Below are 21,893 nucleotides of genomic sequence, written 5' to 3'. Positions count from 1 at the left end.
TCATTCACACGTGTCCTCAAGCTCCCTGTACTGGTAGAGATAGAAGTAAGGTTGGACCAGTAAGATGGGAGGTCACAAGTTACTTGGAGACAGTTCTCAGGAGCAGAATTAGAGGCCCAGAATTAGAGATCTGCGGCTCATGTCTTCTCTTTTCTCCATTCAGAGTCTCTCCAGCTCAGAGTGCAGGGAGCTACGGGATGGGGCTGCCTAGACAGGGGGCGGTGGCTGAGGGGGTGGGGTAAGAAGTTGCCAGGCCATAACTCCTTGCCACAGTATAACTCCTTGTGGTGTCCTTCAGGGAGTGCCTATGAATCAGGCTTGAGGCTTGGGGCCAAGGAAGGGAGGCTGCCATATACCTGATCCTTCGAGAGCTCTGGGATAACTCAGAGGCCGCCGGAGACACAAAGCTGGTAAGTGGTGCTCCCCTGGAGGAACACATAGCAAGGCCACGCTGAATACATCTTGCCATCTTCAAACTCACTGTCCACCTTTCAATCTCTGGGTCAGTGGGACATTAGCTTGGTATGTGACCAGGGACTGGCCTCTCTCTGGGACTAATTTGGCACGTGTCAGTTGTCTCAGTCTAGCCTCAGCTAGCTGCACACAGGGTAAATGCTCAATGGTTGCCGTCACCATTAATACCATTGTCATTATCATCAGGGATGGTAGAAGTAGCAGCTGTCCTCCTAGCAAGCTACAGAGCTCAGACCCTGTGTAATAGCTTGTGGGTTGGCGCACAAGGCACAGAGCTAAGCCTCTGGCCATGTGCTGGAAGTCACCTGAAGGAGGGCCGCACACACCCTTCTGAACGAATGGTCCTTGTGCCAAAGGAAGATTGGAGTCCCGTCTATATCAGAGCTCCAGGACAGGCTACTCCCAACAGTTAGGCTAAACCCCCAAGTTTCCCATGGGTAACTGTCTACCTATCCCAGCCTGGCCTGGCCTGGCATACCATCCGGATCCTACATCACAGGCTCCCAGTAGTCTGCCCTCTGCTCGTTCTTCATCGGACCTATGCCTCCCGCCAAGCCTGCTCACTGCCTGACCCCTGGTGAATTCCTTTTCAGTTTTTCAGACAGGCTCACATGTACCATAGGGGCCACCGTGTCTGATCTGTGCAGTGCTGGGAGCTAAGCCCGGGGTTCCATGTGCTCTTACACAAACATTCTACCATCTGGGATACTTCTGTGGCCATGCTTTGTGAGTTCTTGTCAAGGTGTCCCTGGGCCAGGGAGAGTGTGGCCCCATCCCAGAGAGGTCTGTAAATACTGTGTCCTTACCTCTTGCAGTGCCCCTTCTGCTCCCTTGGCTCCTGGGCAAATGTGAGTACTACAGTGTTGCTCAGCAGGCTATGGACAAGACAGGGGGAAGGGAAGGAGGTTACCGCCCTGTCTAACCCAGACCTGGTGGACCACCTGCCCACGCTGAGCCTCATCCTATGATGTCCTCTGAGACTTTGAGGTATGAAGTCTTCCTGCTACCAAGACTTCCTATTCTTCCTCTTCTGGTTTGTGCTTCAGCCTATAGCATCCCCTCTCTGCCTTCCCTGGGCAGAGTTGGGGGTGGGGATTTCCTCGGTGGCTTGCTGCGCTTTGGGCCATGGCTGCTGCCTCCCATCACAGGCAGCACATCTCAATGATCACAGTGAAGGGAGACACCAACCCACCTTGTGAGAGAATCTGGTTTCCCTCGAGCCCTTTGAAGGGTGTGTGAAACACCTTCCACGCAGCTGAGAACCAAGAACTAGGCTTTTCAGCAGAGCACTGACATTCATTTACACGTGTCCTCAAGCTCCCAATACTGATAGAGATAGAAGTGAGGTTGGACCAGGGGGACGGGAGGTCACAGGTCACTTGGAGACGGTTCTCAGGAGCAGCTGGGAAGGGGACTAAAGGAAGCTGAAAGGCGCAGGACCCTCAGTCACTGGAGATTCAAAGGAGCTCGAGAGTTCCCTGCTGTTTCTGTTACTGCCACCCCCAGCTGGTTCCATCAGCTCTGGCAGTGGCTGCACTGCCGTGCCAGCTGGGTAGGCCCCCCAGAAGCATCTTCTGGGTGGGGGGAGTGTCTCTAGGTCATGAGGCCAGAAATAATATGAGGAGCTTCAAAACATACCATGAGAGGACCCGGAACTAGGGGCTCAGGGCTAAAGGGTAGTGACGGTACTCTGTTGGGGTTCCCACCTGATGTGCAGCTCTTCCAGGGTCCCACTTGTGCTCCCGGCTCTCAACACACAGGACACCCCAGTCTTAGAGAGACCATTGTCACTGAGGCTGTGGAGAGAAGGAGGCGGCATCAGCACACAGGTGGCTCCTGCCCCTTTCTCAAGGCTTGAAAATTGTTAGCTGTCATGGGGACCCAAACAGGGTAGCTCAAGTTTTAGTTATATGAGCTAAGGGATGTATGCCACCAAACATACACAGAAAAAAAAAAAAAAATCAAATTCTCTGGCTTAACCGATAAGCACTGCCTCTGGGTTCTCCTCTCTCTGAGATTCAGTTTTGTGATCTATAAAGAGGAAGGGCTGTCACAGTAAGCTCTGTACCAAGGGTGTTAGACGCACATGGTCTCATTTAACTCCATTTTACAAATGGAGAAACTGAGGCCCACTCTCCCAGAGTTTCAAAGTTATGGAGCGACACAGTTAAAGCTGAAGCCCACTTTCCCTAACCTCACCACTCTTTACCCAGCTCAAATAGGACCCTAACACCCCAATATAACCCATCTAAACACCATCTCTGCCCCAGCTCCACACCATGTACACCCTGCTTTCTTGGGTCACCACTCCAACAAACTACAGCTACACCTCAACCAAACATACCACTCTGTCCCCTAATGCCTTGACCCAGCAGCATAGTGCCTACCCACGCCCGGCATCTCAGCTCCGGCACAGCGTAAGGGGCTGTCAGAAAAGGCCACCTGGTTTATAAGCCAGATGTGTCATGGGTACACTGTCCACGTGCAAGGATTAGATGGCAAGGCTACTAGTGGTTCAGGGCAGGGGCAAGATCAACAGCCCCAACTTAGCTGGATAGAGAGGGAGCAGGGTAAATCAATGCTACTGTCACTGGCTGTGACATGGAGAACAGAGGGTAGCAGGGACCAGATGGGATGCTTCACAGCTCCTCTTGTTACCCAGCAGTGGGGGTACACAACTCACTCCAGTTTCCGGGCAATGTGCAGCTGCGAAACAGCCTCTGCCACAAGTCGACAGCCTTCATCCTCCAGATGGTTCCCTGAAAGACTAAGATGGATAGAGGCACTATGGAGATGCTCTCATGGTCCCTCCCTGGCTTTAGTCAGAGCATCATTCCCACAAGTGAGCTAGAGGGGATAGGCAGCCAGCTCCACAGGAGGCAATGGTCTTGGTACTTCTACACTTTGTGGCACAATTCATACCCACAATCTATCAAGCAGTGGCTAGTATGTCCTCATCTTACTGCCTAGTAAACCAAGGCACAGAGTCCTTAAGGGACTTGCTCAAGGGTGGGCTTGGATTTGAACCCAGACAGTCAGCCTCGAGGATCCCAGCTGTGACCATTCCTGCATGCTGCCACATGCATGATTGCTTCTTCTGATGAACTCTCTAATTTCTGGATATCTGACCCAATGTAGGGTCGGGTTGGCTTTCTTGTTTGTTTGTTTGTTTGTTTGTGTTTAACTACTTGTTGGAAGTCCCAGGAATTCCATAGGTAAGTGGTCGAGGAGAGATTCGGGAAGACTGTCTCTAGTTGTAAGAATAGCATTTTTAAAGACCTTGTGGCACAGCACATCCCAGCATCCAGAGGAAGTCAGTATGTTTAGATTGAAAACTGAGTGAGGGCAGCAGGGTGCAAGGGGCTGGGGAGGTTGGGGCAGGCTTCTGGATCCCATAGGGTTTGAGGACTTGGGCTTTACCCTGAGCAGAGGGAGGGAGTAAAGGGTGTAGGCAGTCTATTCTGCCAGTAAGAGAATGCAATGATGGGAGCTAGAAAAACAGTTAACTAGAAGCTAACGTGGTCACCAGGTGAAAGATGGGGGGGGGGGTTTCTAATAAAGGAAGTGGATGGAGAGATTGGAGGAGAGCCAGGCATGAGATATAAGTTGCACCAGCAATAGGAGAGAGCAGCAATCTAGGGGAGGGGTTTTTCATCTAACTAGGCAGGTGGGGTTGCTCTGCAAGTGGAGGGTGCTGGGGAGGAGCTGGCTCAGTTGTGGCAAGGGGGTTAGAAATATCTCATGCTTTCTTTTTTATTTTTTAAGATTTTGTTATGTAAAAGTATGTCTGTTGTATATATGTATGTGTGTCTGTGTGAGTGTCTGCCATGTCTGTGGGTCCCTGTGGATTCAGATGCTCTGAATCCCTGAGAACTGGGGTTATAGGCAGTTACAACAGACCACAATAAAATCAGGTCCTCCGGAAGGACAGTAAGTAATCAGCTACTAAGCCATCTCTACATTTAGTTTACTTTTTTTTTGTAAAGAGGGGTGGTACACGTGGGGGGTCAAACAATGTGCAGGAGTTGATTAACCCTTTCTACCATGTGGGACCTGGAGATTGAACTCAGATGGCCAGGCTTGACCGCAAGTGTATCTACCTGCTGAGCCATCTTGCTGGCCCATAATTGATACATTTTAATCCTGTCCTCGAGTCTTCCAATGAAATAAGGCAATGAACCAATATTTGATCACCTAGGCAGCCCTCACCCTACGCACCACACCCTAAGGTGAGGCCAACTCACTCCTAAATATTTCACAATGCCCTACCTTTTCTTTTCTTTCTTTTTTCCTTTCCTTTCTTTCTTTCTTTTTCTTTTTGGGTTTTTAGAGACAAAGTTTCTCTGTGTAGCCCTGGCTGTCCTGGAATTCACTCCATAGCCCAGGCTGGCCTTGAACTCATGGATCTACTTGCCTCTGCCTTTCAAGTTCTGGAATTAAAGGTGTGTACCACCACCACCTGGAGCACCCCACCATCTGTCTTCACAGCCCTTGGAAGACTTCCTGGGACTATCTTGGCAAGACTCCTTTCCTATCACTAGGCAATGACCAGTTCTTAAGCCTTACTCAAGAGCCAGGCATCGTGGGGACTTCTTTAGCCTGTGAAGACTGGTTTATCCCAAATGCAGGCAAGTGCGGCTGTACTAATGGCCATGGAAGTGGTGGCAATAGGAACCTCAACACCAGACTCTTCCTTCCTGTTTGCTCTTGAGCAAATTTACCTCTGTGCCTTCATTTCCTTCTCTATAAAAACGTGGTTCCATCACAGAGACGAGATGATGAAACATGCGCCTAATCGCTTCTAGCTGAGTGGCGGATACAGGACAGGTGACAGATGGTCTGACTGTTGGGGATGTCCCCAGATCCTTCAGGAGTCAGACAACTGACACCCACATGATGGGAAGGCCTTGTCTGCCCTGCCCCCACCCCCACCCCCACCCCCTTAGCCGCCCCTGCCCAGGGCTTCCCGCTTTCCAGGGTACATACTCCACTTCCTCCAGCCGGGGGCCTTTTTGGAATAGCTGCATGAGGGCTTCTGCATCATGGATCCTGAGCTGACATTCCTGAAGCCTGGGATAGAAATGGAGGCTATCGGGGGGGAAATCATGGCTCTTCTGGTTCTGAGTCAGGTGAGTCCTGAGGGAACAGACCTGGGATCTGTGTACCTCTAAGTAGTAGGGTGATCCTAGTCAAGGCACTTAATCTGTCTGCGACTTGCTATCTTCTTCTACTAAAGTAGAGTAATATGTGCTATTCATGAGGCTCCTAAAAGGCTTCCCATGAGTTATCAGACACAGACCTCTGAGCACAGTGTCCTACATATATCATGGGTCCATTCGCCTGGAGCTCTTGTTGACACAGTTGCTTATCCATGCCCTTTCTCTGTCCCTCCATCTGCTTTCCCTGGATTTCTTCCTGACTACTCTCCCTCTCTTAAGAAAGGACCCTCCCTCCGTTATCCTTTTCTGGGGGTGATGTGCCCTGCTGAGGTACCTGAGTTCCAGGCTTCGGTTCTGTCCTTTCCTCGGGCTATCTTTGTCCTGTTTGTCTGATGCTCTGAAAAGAACAGATCAAACACTAGTCTGAGTTCAAGAGCCAGACCCGATGGACTAGACCTCTTCAGTTGGCATCTAGGGGCTGATGACCCTGAAGCCCTCACTCCTCATGGTGTGTTAGTGCCAGAGACAGTGCTGGAAGGTGCTCGGGATGCAAGTAGGCAAAGTTGCAGGACCAAACAGCTTGAGGTCTAAGGGGGCCTTTGCTCAAATGCGGCCTCCCCCACGTGTGGCTGTGCAGTTTCTGGCAAGTCACTCTGTTTCAGCATCCTAAGGACACCAATGTACAGCATCCCTTTAATGTGACCCTTGGCTCAGAAGATAGGAAGTATGCACTGCCTACCATAGACAGGTCCAGGTATGGGGAGCTACAGCCCTTCCAGACTTTCCCACAAGATGAGGAGAGTGCCAGGGACTGTAGAGAAGGCTGGACTATACTATAAGCCAATTTCCATAAACTTATAGATTGGAACTAACAGAATATTTTGCAATTATAGAAGTGCTCTTCCACCATGTGATTTGCTATGGGAGCCACCTGTGGCTACTGCCAAGCCCTGGAAGGGTGGTAAGTGCAACTGATGAACTCAAAGTTACTTCATTTAAATAGTCACAGTGACTGGTAATGATCACACTGGGCATCAGAGCTTTAGAAATCTAGTGAGGAAGTGACATTGGCCCAACTGGGTCATGGCACAGACGGGGAGACTGAAGCTGGGAGCCGGAAAAGCCTACAGCTTTGGAACTTAGCCATGGCGGGGTGTGGGAAACATGGTTGGAGTGTTTTCTCAGTGACAGAATAGCCTCTGTCTCCACCCACCCCGAGGGAGTGGGGCAAGTGGAGAGCATGCATGGCTAGCATCTGAGTGCGGGTGGCTTGTCAGTGTTTGAAGCATGTTAGATGCATTCACTCCTTCTATTCTCAAGGAAGACCTAAGATGTAGAGGGCCATGATCGCCCTCTCTTCTGCTTTTCCTTCATTTTGAAGGACTTTTAAGTTTCAGAGAATGGAAGCCTCACATTCCTCCCCCCTCCCCCTATAAGCCTGGCTTACTCTGAGACCCTGGGGTTGGTTTTCTAGCCAGTGGTCCATGTGCTCCAGACATATGGGAGGAAGGGAGGATGCTTTGCCAGCCCTGAGGAGGGATTGATAATCTCCTGCCCCCTGCCCCCCCCCCCCCCAGTTCTTGCTAGGTTCTCATCCTCACCTTCCCAGCCTAGATCCCTTCTCAGAACTAGCTGGGGCCATACCTCCCTAGCCACTTACCCTGATTGCCATGTAGTTGTCTCTGTGACCGGGGACAGGAAGAAGATGAGGTCCAACTCCCTACAGGGTCAGACACAAAGCCATGATATCTGGGAACCGGAAGTCAGAGCAACTTTCACCAGCTGCCGCCTGCCTCACCACCCCCTCTAGCCTCAATTATTTATGGAAAGCTTAGTCTTCTAAATGATAGTGAAGAAAGGAGACCTGGAAAAAGAGCCCCAGCACAGGTCATAAGGCCTCTGCCACCACAGAGCCCGCTTTTGTAAGGTCAGTAAGACAAGGTGAAAGGGTTTTTGTTTCTGTTTCTTAAGGCAAAGTGTCATGTAAGCCAGGCTGGCCTTGAACTCACTATGAAGCTCAGGCTAGCACTGGACTCCTAATCTTCCCGAGTGCTGGAAGTATGCATCACCATACCCTCTGAGAGTTTCTTTTTAAAAACCGAGAGTTACAACTGTATTCTGATAAAGAAACTCGACCTACATCATGAGCCAATGGGATGGTGCTGTTTCAGGACCATGGAGAGCGACACGCACCTAAGTACTCATTTGGTTGCGCTCCAGTTTTGTCCATCCATCCATCCATCTATCCATTCATCCCCCCATTCATCCATGCATCTTTCCTATTTATTGTGCACCAGACCCGAGCAAGATTCCAGCTGCGAATTAAGCTGACTGTGGCATGCACACACAGATCTCATCAGCTAGGGACCTCCCCTTTCCCATCTTTCACTCCCCTGCCCCTTTCCTTTTGCCCAAGACCTTGAAGACCTGCTCACCTGACCTGCAGCTTTCTGACAGTAGGACATGTAATGGCCACCTTCACCAGGGACAATAGGGTTGACACGGAGAAGCTGTTTTTGCTCAGGCTGCATAATTGCGGCAAAGAATCAGGGGTGGATACCCTTGACATGGTCTGCAAAGGAAGGTGTGGCATGGGCCAGGAAAGGGATTGGCTGGGGGGGGGGGCAAAGACTACTTACTCAAGCTTCTGGAGCTTGGGCAGGCGAGGGAGCAGTTCCACAAGACTCAGCACCTCTGGGTCCTTGAGCTGGTTGTCATACAAACTGCAGGGAGACCAAGGACAAATCCCTCAGCTGTGTGGAAGCCCCAGGTGGTGGGTGACAGTCTTATGAAGTGAGGTCTGCTCCCTGGGCTTAGCTGTACAACATACCTGAGTCTTCTGTCTGTCTGTCTGTTAGAGACAGGGTTTCTCTGCATAGCCTTGGCTGTCCTGGACTCACTTTGTAGACCAGGCTGGCCTTGAACTCACAGCGATCTGCCTGCCTCTGCCTCCCTGAGTGCTGGGATTACAGGTGTGCGCCACTGCGCCTGATTCTTCAGTTCACCAAGGTTCCCGATGAGTGAAGTCTCTCTGGGAGGCTGAAGGACTCTACTTCCAGGCTCAGTTCTGGCCACAACTACCAGAGCTCAGAACAGACTCTCTGACCTCACTGTCCCTACCTATATCCCAGCTGGAGGGACAGATGGATAAATGATGCGAGAATAATTGAGAGCAACAGGGGAAATTAAACATAAGCAAGCAAGTAAGTGAGTAAATAAAAGGGGTAGTGGAGGCCAAGATTAAAGTCGCTTGAGAAAGAAAATTTCAACAGGAGATCAATGGTTTAAACTTTCATCCCAGCCAGAATGACCATTGCCCAGAGGTCCCATTACAGGGTAGAGCAGGGACTGGCCAGCTTGTGTTTCATTCTGTAAGTGCTGTATGCTACTTCCTGAGTGAGTCTGCTTAGGTTCAGGGGTTGCCTTTCTGAATCTCAGAAAGGAGCTATATAAAACTAAAGCATATCAGCTGGGCGTGGTGGCACACACCTTTAATCCCAGCACTTGGGAGGCAGAGGCTGGTGGATCGCTGTGAGTTCGAGGCCAGCCTGGTCTACAAAGTGAGTCCAGTACAGCCAAGGCTACACAGAGAAACCCTGTCTTGAAAACAACAACAACAACAACAACAACAACAACAAAAGCTAAATCAGATCAAGGATTTCTTTCTGAGACTGTGTCTCCTGGTAATGTCAGAAGCTAGACTCAGAATTTCAGCAACATGACTGCCTAAACATGAGCGTAACAAGGACAGCATCAACAGACATGTTAAACTGGATGGGGGAAAGCCCTCCGTTCTACACAAAGAACTACAGGCAATTAAGGGATGCTAGGAGTGGGAGAAGTAGTTATCCCCATGGAAGAGCACAACAATGAGTTATCCAATATCAAATGGTCAGACCTGGAAACATACACACAAGTAACACTTACAGACTGAGAGGGTTATATTTAGGAATATATATGTCTATACACATACATGCATGCATACAATAGCAATTAACGGGAAAAGAGCCGATGATTCTGAAAGAGATAAAGGAGAGGCTTGGAGGAGGGGAGTGGAAGGGAGAAATGATGTAATTATGTTTTGATCTCAAAAAATAAAAGAAAAAATTAAAATTAACAAAATTTTGAAAAGACTATTGTAGAGGGTCCCTGGTTCCATTTTTCCCTGGAGCAATCAATTCCAAACACAAGCAAGAAGTATACTGTGCAGATGTGCTCAGCCAGTTTGTGCTGCATCTAAGCATGTCTGTATGTGCAAACCAAGCAAGAAGTACTCTGTACAGATGTACTCAGCCAGCATGGCCTGCATCTAAGTCTGGCTATATGTGACACACATGTACCCACCTGCGAATAGGCATAAGACACACCCTTGAGTTAGGTGAGTGTGTACTTTTTTGCAAGTGTGCACTCAAGTGCAGGAACGTGAAGTTATGTGTTGTACTATGCACTTATGTGTACCCACAGTGTCTGCATTCTGCCTAAACACCTGGATTCCTTTTCCTAGGGTCCCAGAATAAGGGGAGGGAGCCCAAAACTCATGATCCCCCAAGGTGGCCCCAAATATGCACCCTGCTGGAGCCCAAGAGGCGTTGCTTTGGATTCAGTCCGCCTCACTCGTGGACCGATGTCTCCTCGTCTAGCTGGTCCCTGATGGAATAAGGCAGCTCCAGGAGTGTCCTAAGCGCTAGAAAGTGATCTCTTCACCCAGGCAAGAGAGCCTTCCTGTAGATCACTCCCCCTGCAGACCAGGCTGGCCTTGAACTCACAGAGATCCCCTCCCCTCTGCCTCCTGTGTGCTGAGATTAAAGGCATGCGCCACCACTGCCCTCCTGTAGATCACTCACCTGACCTCCTCCAGCTGGGAACAGAGGGGCAAAGCCTGTACCAGGTGGCTGATGCCTCGGGCTGTAATCTGACTTCCAGTTAACCTACAGGACAAGCGAAGACAGTAGAGAGGAATGGGGATGGAAAACGGGGCTGGCCAGGGTTCTGTCTACAGGACAAAGTAGGGAAGAGTGTGCCAGACATCCTCAGCGGCAAGTCTTGCTTGCAAGCCTTGGCTCACCCCAGCATCTTCAGGCTCCCCATGGTAGGCAAGCTCTTGCACAGGACTTCAGCAAAGTCATCCCCACACTTCCTGCTTTTAAAGCTGCAGGAGAGAAGCGAAATGGGTCAGTTCTGGGTGAGCTTCGTGATTGGCAGTGCATCATTGGCCGTGGTCCATGGGGCATCACAGTAGCAGAGCCATCATTGTATTGTCAGAGTAGCAAGAAGTACAGCTTACAGCACTGGCTTCTTTATTTGTCAAATCGATTGTCCATGTCTCCCATAGAAATACAGTTACATACAGCATAAATCATGGCAAGCAAAGCTTGTGCATGTGTGCACGCTCATCACCCATGTGCACCTGTGACAGCCAGAGGATGTCAATGATCCTTATCACTTTTTTTTTTTTTGTCTCTCACTGATCCTGAAAATCACTCTTTAGCCTAGGGCTGGCTGGCTGGCAGTGAACTCAGGGGAGCGCTGGGGATCTGTCTGTCTCCGCCCCACAACATTATGGTTACAGGCATGAGAGGCTATGCTCAGCTTTTACATGGGTGCTGGGGACTTGAACTCAGGTCCTGTTTTTTTTTTCAGCAAGCCCTGTTACACACTGAGCCATCTCCCCAAACTCAAGAAACTTTCTTCGGAAAGAGAAACAACAACAAAGAGCTAATTATCAAGATGCGCAGACTTGAGAGGAAGTGCAATTCACCTCACAGATTGATTTAAAAAAAATTCAACTTTGTATCAGTTCAAAAACAAGATCGCCCCCTTTCCCTTAACCTCTTTGTTTTATAGAAATGTTATCCAGTACATTTGTTTAATGGAAGGGGAGATATTTTCTCTTACTTGATTATTTTGTTTTCTATGCTGTTTATGTTTCTTTCTTGCATTCAGTAGTTCAAATAATAAAAGACTTTATGTAATAAAACTGAACCTCAGGGGGCTGGGCTGAGCTGCTATGTACTGGGATGTCTAAAGTGTTTTCAGTCTATTGACACGTATGCTTTGTAAATAAAAATTGGGGTTGATTTGAAGGAGGAGAACAAGAAATAGAGTGATAGCAGGAAGTCGTTTTCCAGCCAGAGGTGACATTTCCGGCTTCTCTTGCAGCCCAAAGTGGCTGCGTGGATGTTTTCAGCGATGTGCTCTGACTGGATCGGATGTGCCCTACTTCCATGGTAGTAGCCTTTAAACACATTCCTCCAAGGTCACCTTTTCCCTTCCTCCAAGTCAGAGCACAGGGGGCACCCATGATTCAGCACTGACCTGACAGCTAGGATGCCTGCAGGGGTGCTGGAGGAAGGATTGGGGTTCCTGCATGACCACATGGGGTCAGGCCTCCTGCTTCTGTCTTATCTATGACAGAGCCATACACTCCAAGGGGACTTTGGGAAGGCTTATCACCGGGACTACAGCTTTGCACGTTCTTTTGCTGATAGATACAGAGCCCGACATCTTCCCACCTTATTCTCCCACGCCCTCTGGACTTGTGAACTCATTACAGGCATGGAGAAACACCCTTTAGGGAGGTAATACATAACTTGTCCATGGTCAAACAGCCTTGAGCAGCACAGCCCATGTCTAATACTCCAGTCCCCGACTGCCAGAGAGATAGGAGAGTCAAGAAGTCACAGGCAAGAGAAAGGTACAACGGGACCCCAGGGATGGGTCTGATCAAGGCACAGTGTGTTAAACACTAAATGATGATGGAACATTCTGAAAGTCAAGACTTGAATCCAGTCTCTCTGCCAAACTGGTTGGCCTCCCACCCTCCCAAAGAGCAGTGTTCCTCCCTCTCCTTCCCTACCCCTTTTCTGACATGACCCACCTGAGATTCTCCACCTGCCTGCATCCTACCAGAGCCTCTGGGCAGTGGGGCTCCAGTAGGCAGCCATCAAAATCCAAGTGAACGGGGACAGCCCTGTGCTCCAAAATGTAGGCCACTGCAGCCAGGTCTGCCCAGGTCAGTGGGAAATTGTGGAAGGAGAGTTGCAAGGGAAGGCTTTGGGCAATGAACTTTGCCAGCTCCAGTTCCTGGGTCTCGGCCGCACAGTGACACAATTTTATCATCTTTGGCCCTGTAAGCTTTCGGCTAGCCAGCTTCCTCAGTACCTGGACAACAGCATCCTGCCTGGAGCTCACCCAGGCTTCATTCTGTTGAGCCAGGTGGCAAAGGAATGTGCGGCAGGTGTGGGATGCCAGGCCTGCCAGGAAGGTAGGGAGATGGTCCGAGAGGCCCAGCTTAGGTTTGGTCCTCTGCACCCACTGGGAATTGAGAGTGACATATTCAGCGAGTTTATCTTTGTCCACCGTGTCGCTGGCCATCAGATACAGAGCAGCAAAGAATTCCTGCAGGCTGAAGTGTACAAAAGCATAGCCTGTTTCTTGGTGCTCAGAATAGGTATGGATACTGAAGGAGGTCAGGAGGCTGTGGACAGCTCCAAAAGCCATTAGCGGGGGAGAGATGTCTTCCACAGAGAAGATGACCTTCCCAGTGTCCAGTCCCCTTAGAGCCACGTTTCCAAGGCCCAACATGGATGTGGCAAGCAGAGTCTCACTGGGGTTAAAAGTTACTGCCATCTGCAGGTACAACTGGGTTACAGTGGGCAGGAGGGCTGTAGACTGGCCCGAAGAGCTTCCAGGAAGCAGATGGTGGTGGAGGCAGGTGCAGGCAATCTCACACAGTGCAGGTACCGCACACATACCTCGGAGACGCCCATTGGTTCTCATCTCTGCCAAGGCCAATTCCCGTGACAGCACATCACTGAAGAAGTAGCTAACGTACTTCTCTACCCGTAGCCCGTCAAAGCCCCACATGTACACCATGGCTGCCTCTGTGGGCACACAGGAAGGCAGTTTCCCAGGACGCGAGGTGGTCATCACCCAGCAGCCTGGCAGGAGGGTCCCGTGGCAGAGGTTAGAGAAGAGGTTGAGGGCGGAGCCTGCGTTGTCAGCACCCATGGAACCAGCAGAGAGTGCCTCATCCAACCCATCAAAGATCAGTAGGACTTGATGGGCGTTCTCCTTCAAGTACTGGAAAACAGCATCAGGATCTGACTCTGGCGTCAGGTACAGATCAAAGAGGAGCTGGGGCAGTGTCAGCTTATGTGTGATCATGTTGAGCCGGCGGAACTCGAACAGGAACAGAGCCTGGAAGCGGTCCAGCTGACCACCAGCCCACCTCCAGCAGAGCCGATGTGCCAGAGTGGTCTTACCCATGCCAGCCTTCCCCAGAAGCACTGTCACCCGAGGTCCCTTGTGGGTCCTGAAGAGATCCTGGATGCACGCTTCACTGTCATCTGCTGCCTCGGGGTGTCCTATCTTGACTCCCTCCTGAGCATCCAAGGGTGCTGTATCCCGGCTCCACTGCAGAATTGGAGGGATGTAGGCCCGTGGGCAGGCAAGAGTATGGCCTGCTACCCAGCATTCACCACTGTGGTATTGTTGGGCAGAGGTCTTCAGGAGCTTCAGATACTTCTTGGCCAACTCTGCAGGGGGCACAGTAAAGGTATGAAGGTAGAGCTCTCACACTTAATACATACATGTTCTGGGACCCCATGATTGAGCTGCTGCTGTCTTTTTTTTTTTTCTCTCTATGTAGGCTTGGCTGTCCTGGACTCACTTTGTAGACCAGGCTAACCTCGAACTCACAGCAATCCACCTGCCTCTGCCTCCCTGAGTGCTGGGCTTAAAGATGTATGCCACCATGCCTGGCTTGGCCGGGGTTGTCTTTAGCCCCAGCTATGTGTGCATGGGAGCAAGTGTCAAGGGCACAATGGAGGTTCTTAAAGTCATGCATATTCCCAGAGGGAGTTGGTTGCACAGCAACATAGGCCATTTACCCAGGGAGGTGGTGATGGACCCTTGGTCACATCTCTCTCTTCCAGGGCAATACAGTTGATGTAGTTTTCAGTAAGCTGGGGGAGGTACTTGTTTTGCGGTAGCTATGGCAGATGCAAGCTCTGCATCCTTCCCTTGAGAGTGGGAATCAACAAACTGCAGGCTTTGTACCAGCCAATCAGACCATTGCAGTAGGCCTCCTGCTATGCCAAGGGTCAGTTTCTTCCTTTCTGGGTCATTGGGGAGACTCATCCTCAACCCCCACTCCAGAAAAGACTGAGGTAGCAGCCTATTTCATATAGATGTGAATTTTCTGGTTATGCCCATGGTTGGTGGAGTGTGTCTGCATATGAGGACTGGGTCAAGGACTATTCTGGACCACTGGTAGAGGATGAAGGAAGTTTCCTTTCTCCTCTTCCCCATGGCCTAGCCTCAGTGCCCTGTGTCTCCATGCGTCTCCTGCCTAGAGAGTCTCCATGACACCTTCATCACCTCCATCCTCTCCCACCCCCAACATGGCCACTGAGGACTCAGGCCTGAGGTCACATTGGTTACTACCCTGGTGTTTCTACCACCCTGAGGACAGTTTGGAAGAGCCTAGATGACAAATATGTCCTTGAAATAGCTTGTCTCCTCCTCTGCTCACTCAAGATCTTCAGTCTTTCTCCCTTGGCGGTTTGGAAAACAAGCTGCTGGCCTCAGAAGCTTTGCAGCCAGAGGCCAAGGCCTAGAATCTGACAGCGATCAACCTCAGGACAACCTAACCCTATGTCAGGCTTCTTACTCCCATAACCCACCTATCTGCTGTTTCCTGCTGTGTTTCCGGCGGGGTGAGGACCCATAGCTCTCAGTAGGACGCTTGACACCTGGAGAGAGAAAAGCAAGGGCATGGGGGGAGAAAGTGAGGACCCAGGCAACACCTTTGGGATGCTCTATTCCACTAGTGGCCCCAGGCAGAGAAGGACACCCTGGGATTTTGAGAAGGCCACTCCCTTAGTTTCCCCAGTAAGCTCCCAGCTCTGAACAGGCCCTCAGCAGGGCGTCCTAAGCACCGTGTCCACCAGGGAAGGGACAGGCTCTGGAAGAGTTGGTGGAGCCTGCAACTGGTTCTTGTCAATCAAAATCATGACATGATGCCTGCCATCCTACAATCCCATGAGGTGAGGAGAGGAGCGTCAGAAGACACTCCCAGGGTGACAGCTCGCATGGGATCTCCAGGGCCAAGGCCAGCCATAGCCAGTCTCCTCTGGGGCTCCAAATTAGATCCCTGGTAAAAGGTAGTAGGGCAGGCCTTGAAAGTCACAGAGAGGGTGGAAGTGGGGCTTGGTCCTCGTACAGAGGAAGAAATGGCTGTTCACTAGCTCAAGGTGAAGACTCAGCAGCTTTGCTGACACCCCAAGCCTTAGCCCCAGAGCTCACCATGGTGCAGCAGAGGTCCAGGACAGCTCTCCTCACCAGCTCCTGGCTGCCTAGAGAATTCTGTAAGACAGAGCAGAACATATGCCTCTGAGAATGTGGAATACAATGTCATGAGGCTATTGGGTGCATGAGTGGTTGTCTGCTCTGGGAACAGCTGCAAGCCCCATGGGTTGTAAAGCTGACACCCGGTCACCTCAGGGAAGCAAGTGGTACACTCTGCAGGTAGCAGTGGACACAGTGTGTATGTGTGTGTGTGTGTGTGTGTGTGTGTGTGTGTGTGTGTGCACATGCCGGTGAGGATCTTTGTCTGCACACATATCTGTGGTGTACATGTTTACATGTATACATGTGCTACCTGCTCATGTGTGTGTGAATATGTATCCACACCTCCACACTGGTAGAGCTCATAGTTGAGTTCCCACTTTCTATCTAGGGACTTCCTGTCCCTCTGTGTCTTATGCTCCTCCTCAGCACTGCGCTCAAGGTGCTGAATAGAACAGTCAAATCTTTCCTTCTTATCAGCAGAGGCTCAGGTCCTCTGGTTGCACTGCAGAAGGGAAGCCTCTTAGACACTGCAGGCATTTGGCTACACTGTGGCCTCTCTGTGTGGCCAGATGGGTCCCTAGGGATTCTGAAGCTCTACAGGCCACAAGGCTGTGCCACCAGCCTTGTCCCTCCCATGTCGGCCCTTACCATCTCTTTGGCCCCAGATGCTCAGCAGTGGAACCTCCAGCTCTAGAGGCACATCACACTGTATGCACAGACAGTGGATGAAAGACTGCCAGGTGGCCAGGCCTTGGGTGTACAGCCTGTAGAGCTGATGGCGAATGACCTCAGGATCGGGGGTCTCGTTGCTGTAGTCCGGGTCCACGGTAGGGATGAAGAACCTAACCTTGGCGCTCAGCCACTCTAAATTCTGACCCATGAGCCTCACAAGCCAGGCCCACAGGTTCTCGGTGTCCACTTGGAAGTTCTCGGAGTCCATCGAAAGCTGGTCCTGCAGACATGAGGGGAGACAGGTGAGCTGGGGGCAGGCAGGCTGGAGTAGGTGGCCTGTGAGGATGTGTTAACTGCTAACCCGACAGAATCTAGAATCATCTGGGAGATGAGCCTCGGGCTGTTTTTGTCGGGGGGGGGTTATCTGCACTACAGTAATTGATATGGGGAGGTCCATCTTGCCTGTGGATCCCTAGGCAGGGGATGCTGGGCTGTATGAAGTGAAGGAAGGGAACTGAGCACTGGCGTTAACCACTCTCTGCTTCCTGACAGTGGATTCAACACGACCAGCAACTTCTTTTTTTTAATTTAGGTATTTTAAACATCTCAAGAGATCATTACTTTATTGACAGTATTATGCTGTGATGGATCATTAATAATACATGCATATCAGGCTTTTGTGTGCAGTTATTTGCAGAGAGCTATTTCTCTCTCTTTTTAAAATATATTTTATTAATATATTCATATTACATCTCAACTGTTATCCCATCCCTTGTATCCTTCTATTCCTCCCTCCCTCCCGTTTTCCCCTTACTCCCCTCCCCTAAGACTATGACTGAGGGGGACCTCCTCCCCCTGTATATGCTCATAGGGTGTCAAGTCTCTTCTTGGTAGCCAGCTATCCTTCCTCTGAGTGTTACCAGGCCTCCCCATCCAGGGGACATGATGACCAGCAACTTCTGCCACCCTGACTTACCCATGTAATGGACTGTGAGACAGACGAATCCTTTCTCTATTGTCAGTGTTTTCTATCACAGCAACAGAAAAATAACTTGGCCTCTCCACGGTGCGCTGACGCGTCTGCTCACAGTCAGCTTCTGAGATGGGGGCCCGCTTTCGATCCGTGACTATATCCTGGCTAAAGCAGAATGGGGCCGTCAGCTCATCAAAAGTATGCAAGACTCTAAGGATGCTGTTTCTGTGGTCCATATATGCTGCTTTCAGTCTGGGTGGTCATCCAGAACAGACTGGACACCCCTGATAGTTGGATGCAGCCACACCGTGGGGGTTTGGCCAGTGGGATGCAAGTGAACTGTTATGTCTTCCTTTGCTTCTTCCTGGCAGCTGGAATGTTAACAGGATGGCAGCCATGTTTGCTCATGAGGTAAAAGCCGGTGCTGAGGAATGTGTGGATAAAGTTGCTTACTTTCCCTGCACTCTGCAGCTTTAGCCTTCTATTATATAACTGAGAAATACATTCCTATTTGGTTCAAAACATTGTCATTTAAGGATTTCTGCTTATAGTGGAGCCAAGTCTTAACTAATAACATCTGCTTGCTCTCTCTTTAAGCCAATTCTCTCTTTGCAAAGATTTAGCTTTATTTTTTATTTATGTGACTGTGTCTCTGCATTTATGGGCATGTGTGTGGGCACCTGCACAGGCCAGAAGAGGTCACTGGATTCCCCAGAGCTGGAGCTACAAGTTCCAAGCTGTCTGATGTGGGCTCTGGGATCTAAACCTGGGACCTCCGAAAAAGCCACAAGAACTCTTAACTGCAAACCATCTCTCCAGCCTAATTCCCCCTCTCTAGGCTGAAGCTCACCATGAGCCTGCTGGGAAGGGTTCTGACAGAAGGCCAAGGACAAAAGCAGAAGTCTAAAATAATGGGTGATGATTATGAGCTAGTTTTTTTTGGGGGGGGTTGTCTTTGTTTTTCGAGATAGGGCTTCTCTGTGTAGCCTTGACTGTCCTAGACTCGCTTTTGTAGACCAGGCTGGCCTCCAACTCACAGGGATCCACCTGTCTCTGCCTCCCGAGTGCTGGGATTAAAGGTGTGCACCACCATTGCCTGGCATGAGCTAGTAATTCCATATGCAGTAGGAAGCCATCATGGATGCACAACGTTTTTTTTTTTAATTACAAAACTGCTCATGGCACAATTATTTATAATACTTAAAGATCAGAGGCATCATGAATAGCAAACAGTCATGAATGGGTCAATATAAAAGATGGTCTATGTAGGCTAGAATAAGCTGTATTTTGGGTATATTTCTCCATCAACAGTGGCAACACTCAGAAAACACATACTGTGTTAGGCATGGTACTCTCTGGTTGTACTAAAGGCTAGCCAATCCACACATCTAAGAGACAGCACCTCTAACTCTAGGCCCGCCCATGAGCTGGCCTCACTACATCTATTGTATATCCTGGGCATGCATCGGGGCTGACTGGGCCAATGTGCCAGCTTCCTCCAGGCTCCTCCCTTCATTAGACTTCTGGCAGTTGTCTCTGCATAGACACAGAGCTTATAAGCCTAGCAATGTGCTCATATCCATGATCCTTAGGCTAGCACTACTGTGCCTGGAGATTGAATGTCTTGGGTCAAGGGAGAGAGAAGGAAATATCCAAGGTCAAATACCAAGGTGATAGCAAGATTTCTTGGCTCCCACGTCAGTAACTTCCAAAGCCTTGGAGACTCAGGTAGCATGAGACAAAGGCTTTGTGCGATTTTTGCCCTAAGGTTGTGTGAGGGTATGGCTTCCTTACTGGGCGATGCTATCTGGCCGCCACGTTGCCTGGTGACAGATGAAAAAGAGGTCGGGACAGGTGACACTGGTGCGGTCCCTTATCCTCACATCAGCCAAACATGGAGACTTTGTTTTCCTACAGGTGCCCCACCTCTTGGAAAGAGACACCAAGCTCTTTAAATGACCATTGCTGGGAGACAGCATATCAAGTCATTATAGATGTGGCGACTTCTGTGAAAAACAGCCTTGGAACCAGGATTTCAGCAAAAAGATCCATGGCCCAGAGCCAGGAGATGATTACAGACCCAGCTTACTACTAATTCATCGTGGTGAGCCTTGGGGACATTTACAAATGCCTTGCCCCCCTTTCTGGACCCTTATGGTATCACAGGACACCATCCCCTTGCATTTGATATGGTTGTGAAGCTTCATTTATCTGGTGAAATATATTAAAAATGACACAGGCCACGTTTGTGTAGATGTTTCAGGAGCCAATATGTGCCATCTCCTGATCCCTTCTCCCTGCTCCATTTGAGATCTTGGATATTCCTTTAGCCTGAGTCTGAGCCAGAGAAAAATGTGGATGAGCACTGCTATGCTCCCAACATCAGGAAAGCAAAGGCAGGAAGAGCTGCTCTGGGGACAAGCTATTTGTTACCCAGCTGAACCTAGCTGACACACTCACAGCTAGTTTCTTTTCTGTTGTCGGGGGTGGGGTGGAGAAGGCCTGGGTGAGTGTGTCTTATTGACATGAACACGAACATGGCAAACCCACCAATCCTGAGATGGGTGGAAATTGCAAAGCCCTGGTGGCAGTATGAATGTCGATAGTGTGAAAGCATGGACCACAACTTCCTCTCTATGGATGTTTACAGCCTGAGACAGCAGTGACCTCCCATTGCTACTAGCTATCCATTTCTCCTTGTGCTATGCATTAGAAACACAACTAAGTTCCTGGGTAGCACAGTAGGTGCCCTCCATCAGAGCAAGCACAACCCACCAGCTCCCTGCTTTTCTGAGTATGTCTGTTGTTTCTTCACTCCTGCGTTACCCCAGGTTTCCAGGACCAAGCTGTGCAAGACATGGCAAAATGTGTGCCTCAGTCATACCATCTACAAATGGGCAGAATAGATGCTCAAAGCTTTTCTGGATGTTCTGTGCCAATAATTTTCACTCTCATGTTGAATAGTGGCCAAGGGCAAGTTTGTTAGGTCTGGACAACCTAGTTAAGACAGATGTTAGCACACAGCTCTCCCTAAGTAGCCTTTGCCAGGTGTTGAGTATTGTTATGAACGTTAGTGTTCCACAACTGGACAACGCATAGAGAGTGAGAGACTTGGGACACTCAGCTCTAAAGAGGATGTCATCATCAAACCTCTCCCCTCACGGCTCACCAATCTATGCAAAAGGGAAGGTGGGTTTTTTGGTTTGTTTTTGTGTGCATGGTTTTTGCTTTCTTTGTTTTTGTTTTTTGGTAAAAAGAGAACACAAGTTGGATGGGTAGGTTCTGGGGGGGGCGGTGAGGAAGGGGAAAACATGATCAGAATATATTATATGAAAAAAATCAATTAAAAAAGGAATGCTAATGTTTGGTCTTCATGTTTACTTTCCTTTCAAATAAACAAAGTGGATGAGGAGCCTTGATTGTCAACTCTTCCTTGTGCCTGGTTGTTTTGAGTGGGGACATGTCTCTTGAGCAGCCCTTCTTGTGGGAACCAGCATTGCCATTATGACAGCCCGGCTGCCTAAAACCTCCACAGATACCTGGAGGACAGTATAGCCCAGCTGCAAGAGGCCCTGCTCCAGCCACAGTTGCTTCCACAGCCCTTTGTCACCCCTGTTCCCCATCATCTCTGTCATAGTCTCTGTCTAGAATTCTTCAGTAGCATTCCGGCCACTCCTGCTGTTGTCACTGCTTCCACCGAGGCTGCAGCTGCTGCCAGAGATAGAGACCTCTGCCCGGCTGCCATCTCTCTCTGTGCTACCAGCCTAGACCTCTCTACCAATGATAATAACCACATTGGGCAAGAAAGGATCGCTCCAGAGAAGCCTTTTATTGAGCGCAATGTTCCACCAGGGGCAGCATGAGATAGGGTCTCCCTGCTGATTCAAAAAGTAAGCAGAACAAGCAACTCTAAATGAGCAGATTGGAAGCTCAAAGCTTCTCCAGCTAGTATGCACTGATAAGTTTTCTTTCTCACGCAGAATGGTGGCCAAGGGCAAGTTTGTTGGGTCTTGGTACTCAAGGTCAAGAATGACAACATTGGCTGCCATTAAAAGCCAAGGGTCCTGATACCTGGGACCCAGGGGCTATAACTCTACTAAAAGCCATATATCTGGGGCCTTCAGAGCTGTAACTTTAACATCTACCATACCTGACCCCAGATGCTGCCAGGGCTGAGGGCTATACCGGCTGCCTAGCACCCAGCAACCAAGCCCAGTGCCAAAGCCTTTACCCTGAATACATGGAACTCTAAGTCTTTACCT

General features: G+C 49.8%; 1 protein-coding gene across 1 annotated transcript in view; it reads right to left on the bottom strand.

Moving 5' to 3' along the window:
• Nlrc5 (NLR family CARD domain containing 5) overlaps positions 1-17,792 on the bottom strand; it is a 55,860-nt gene extending 38,068 nt beyond the window's left edge. Inside the window, 16 exon segments of the mRNA XM_051168563.1 lie at positions 357-425; positions 1,281-1,349; positions 2,181-2,270; positions 3,158-3,241; positions 5,461-5,544; positions 5,968-6,030; positions 7,294-7,353; positions 8,069-8,158; positions 8,273-8,356; positions 10,478-10,561; positions 10,699-10,782; positions 12,511-14,170; positions 15,320-15,388; positions 15,942-16,001; positions 16,635-16,938; positions 17,635-17,792. Of these exon segments, the coding sequence (XP_051024520.1) occupies positions 357-425; positions 1,281-1,349; positions 2,181-2,270; positions 3,158-3,241; positions 5,461-5,544; positions 5,968-6,030; positions 7,294-7,353; positions 8,069-8,158; positions 8,273-8,356; positions 10,478-10,561; positions 10,699-10,782; positions 12,511-14,170; positions 15,320-15,388; positions 15,942-16,001; positions 16,635-16,926 (2,942 nt within the window). The 5' untranslated portion in view covers positions 16,927-16,938; positions 17,635-17,792.
• Between the last annotated feature and the right edge of the window lie 4,101 nt (positions 17,793-21,893).

The sequence above is a fragment of the Acomys russatus genome, chromosome 26 (genome assembly GCF_903995435.1).
Source record: "Acomys russatus chromosome 26, mAcoRus1.1, whole genome shotgun sequence".
Lineage (NCBI taxonomy): Eukaryota > Metazoa > Chordata > Mammalia > Rodentia > Muridae > Acomys > Acomys russatus.
The sequence above is the reverse complement of the archived record's forward strand: the minus strand, read 5'-3'. Positions and strand labels throughout refer to the sequence as shown.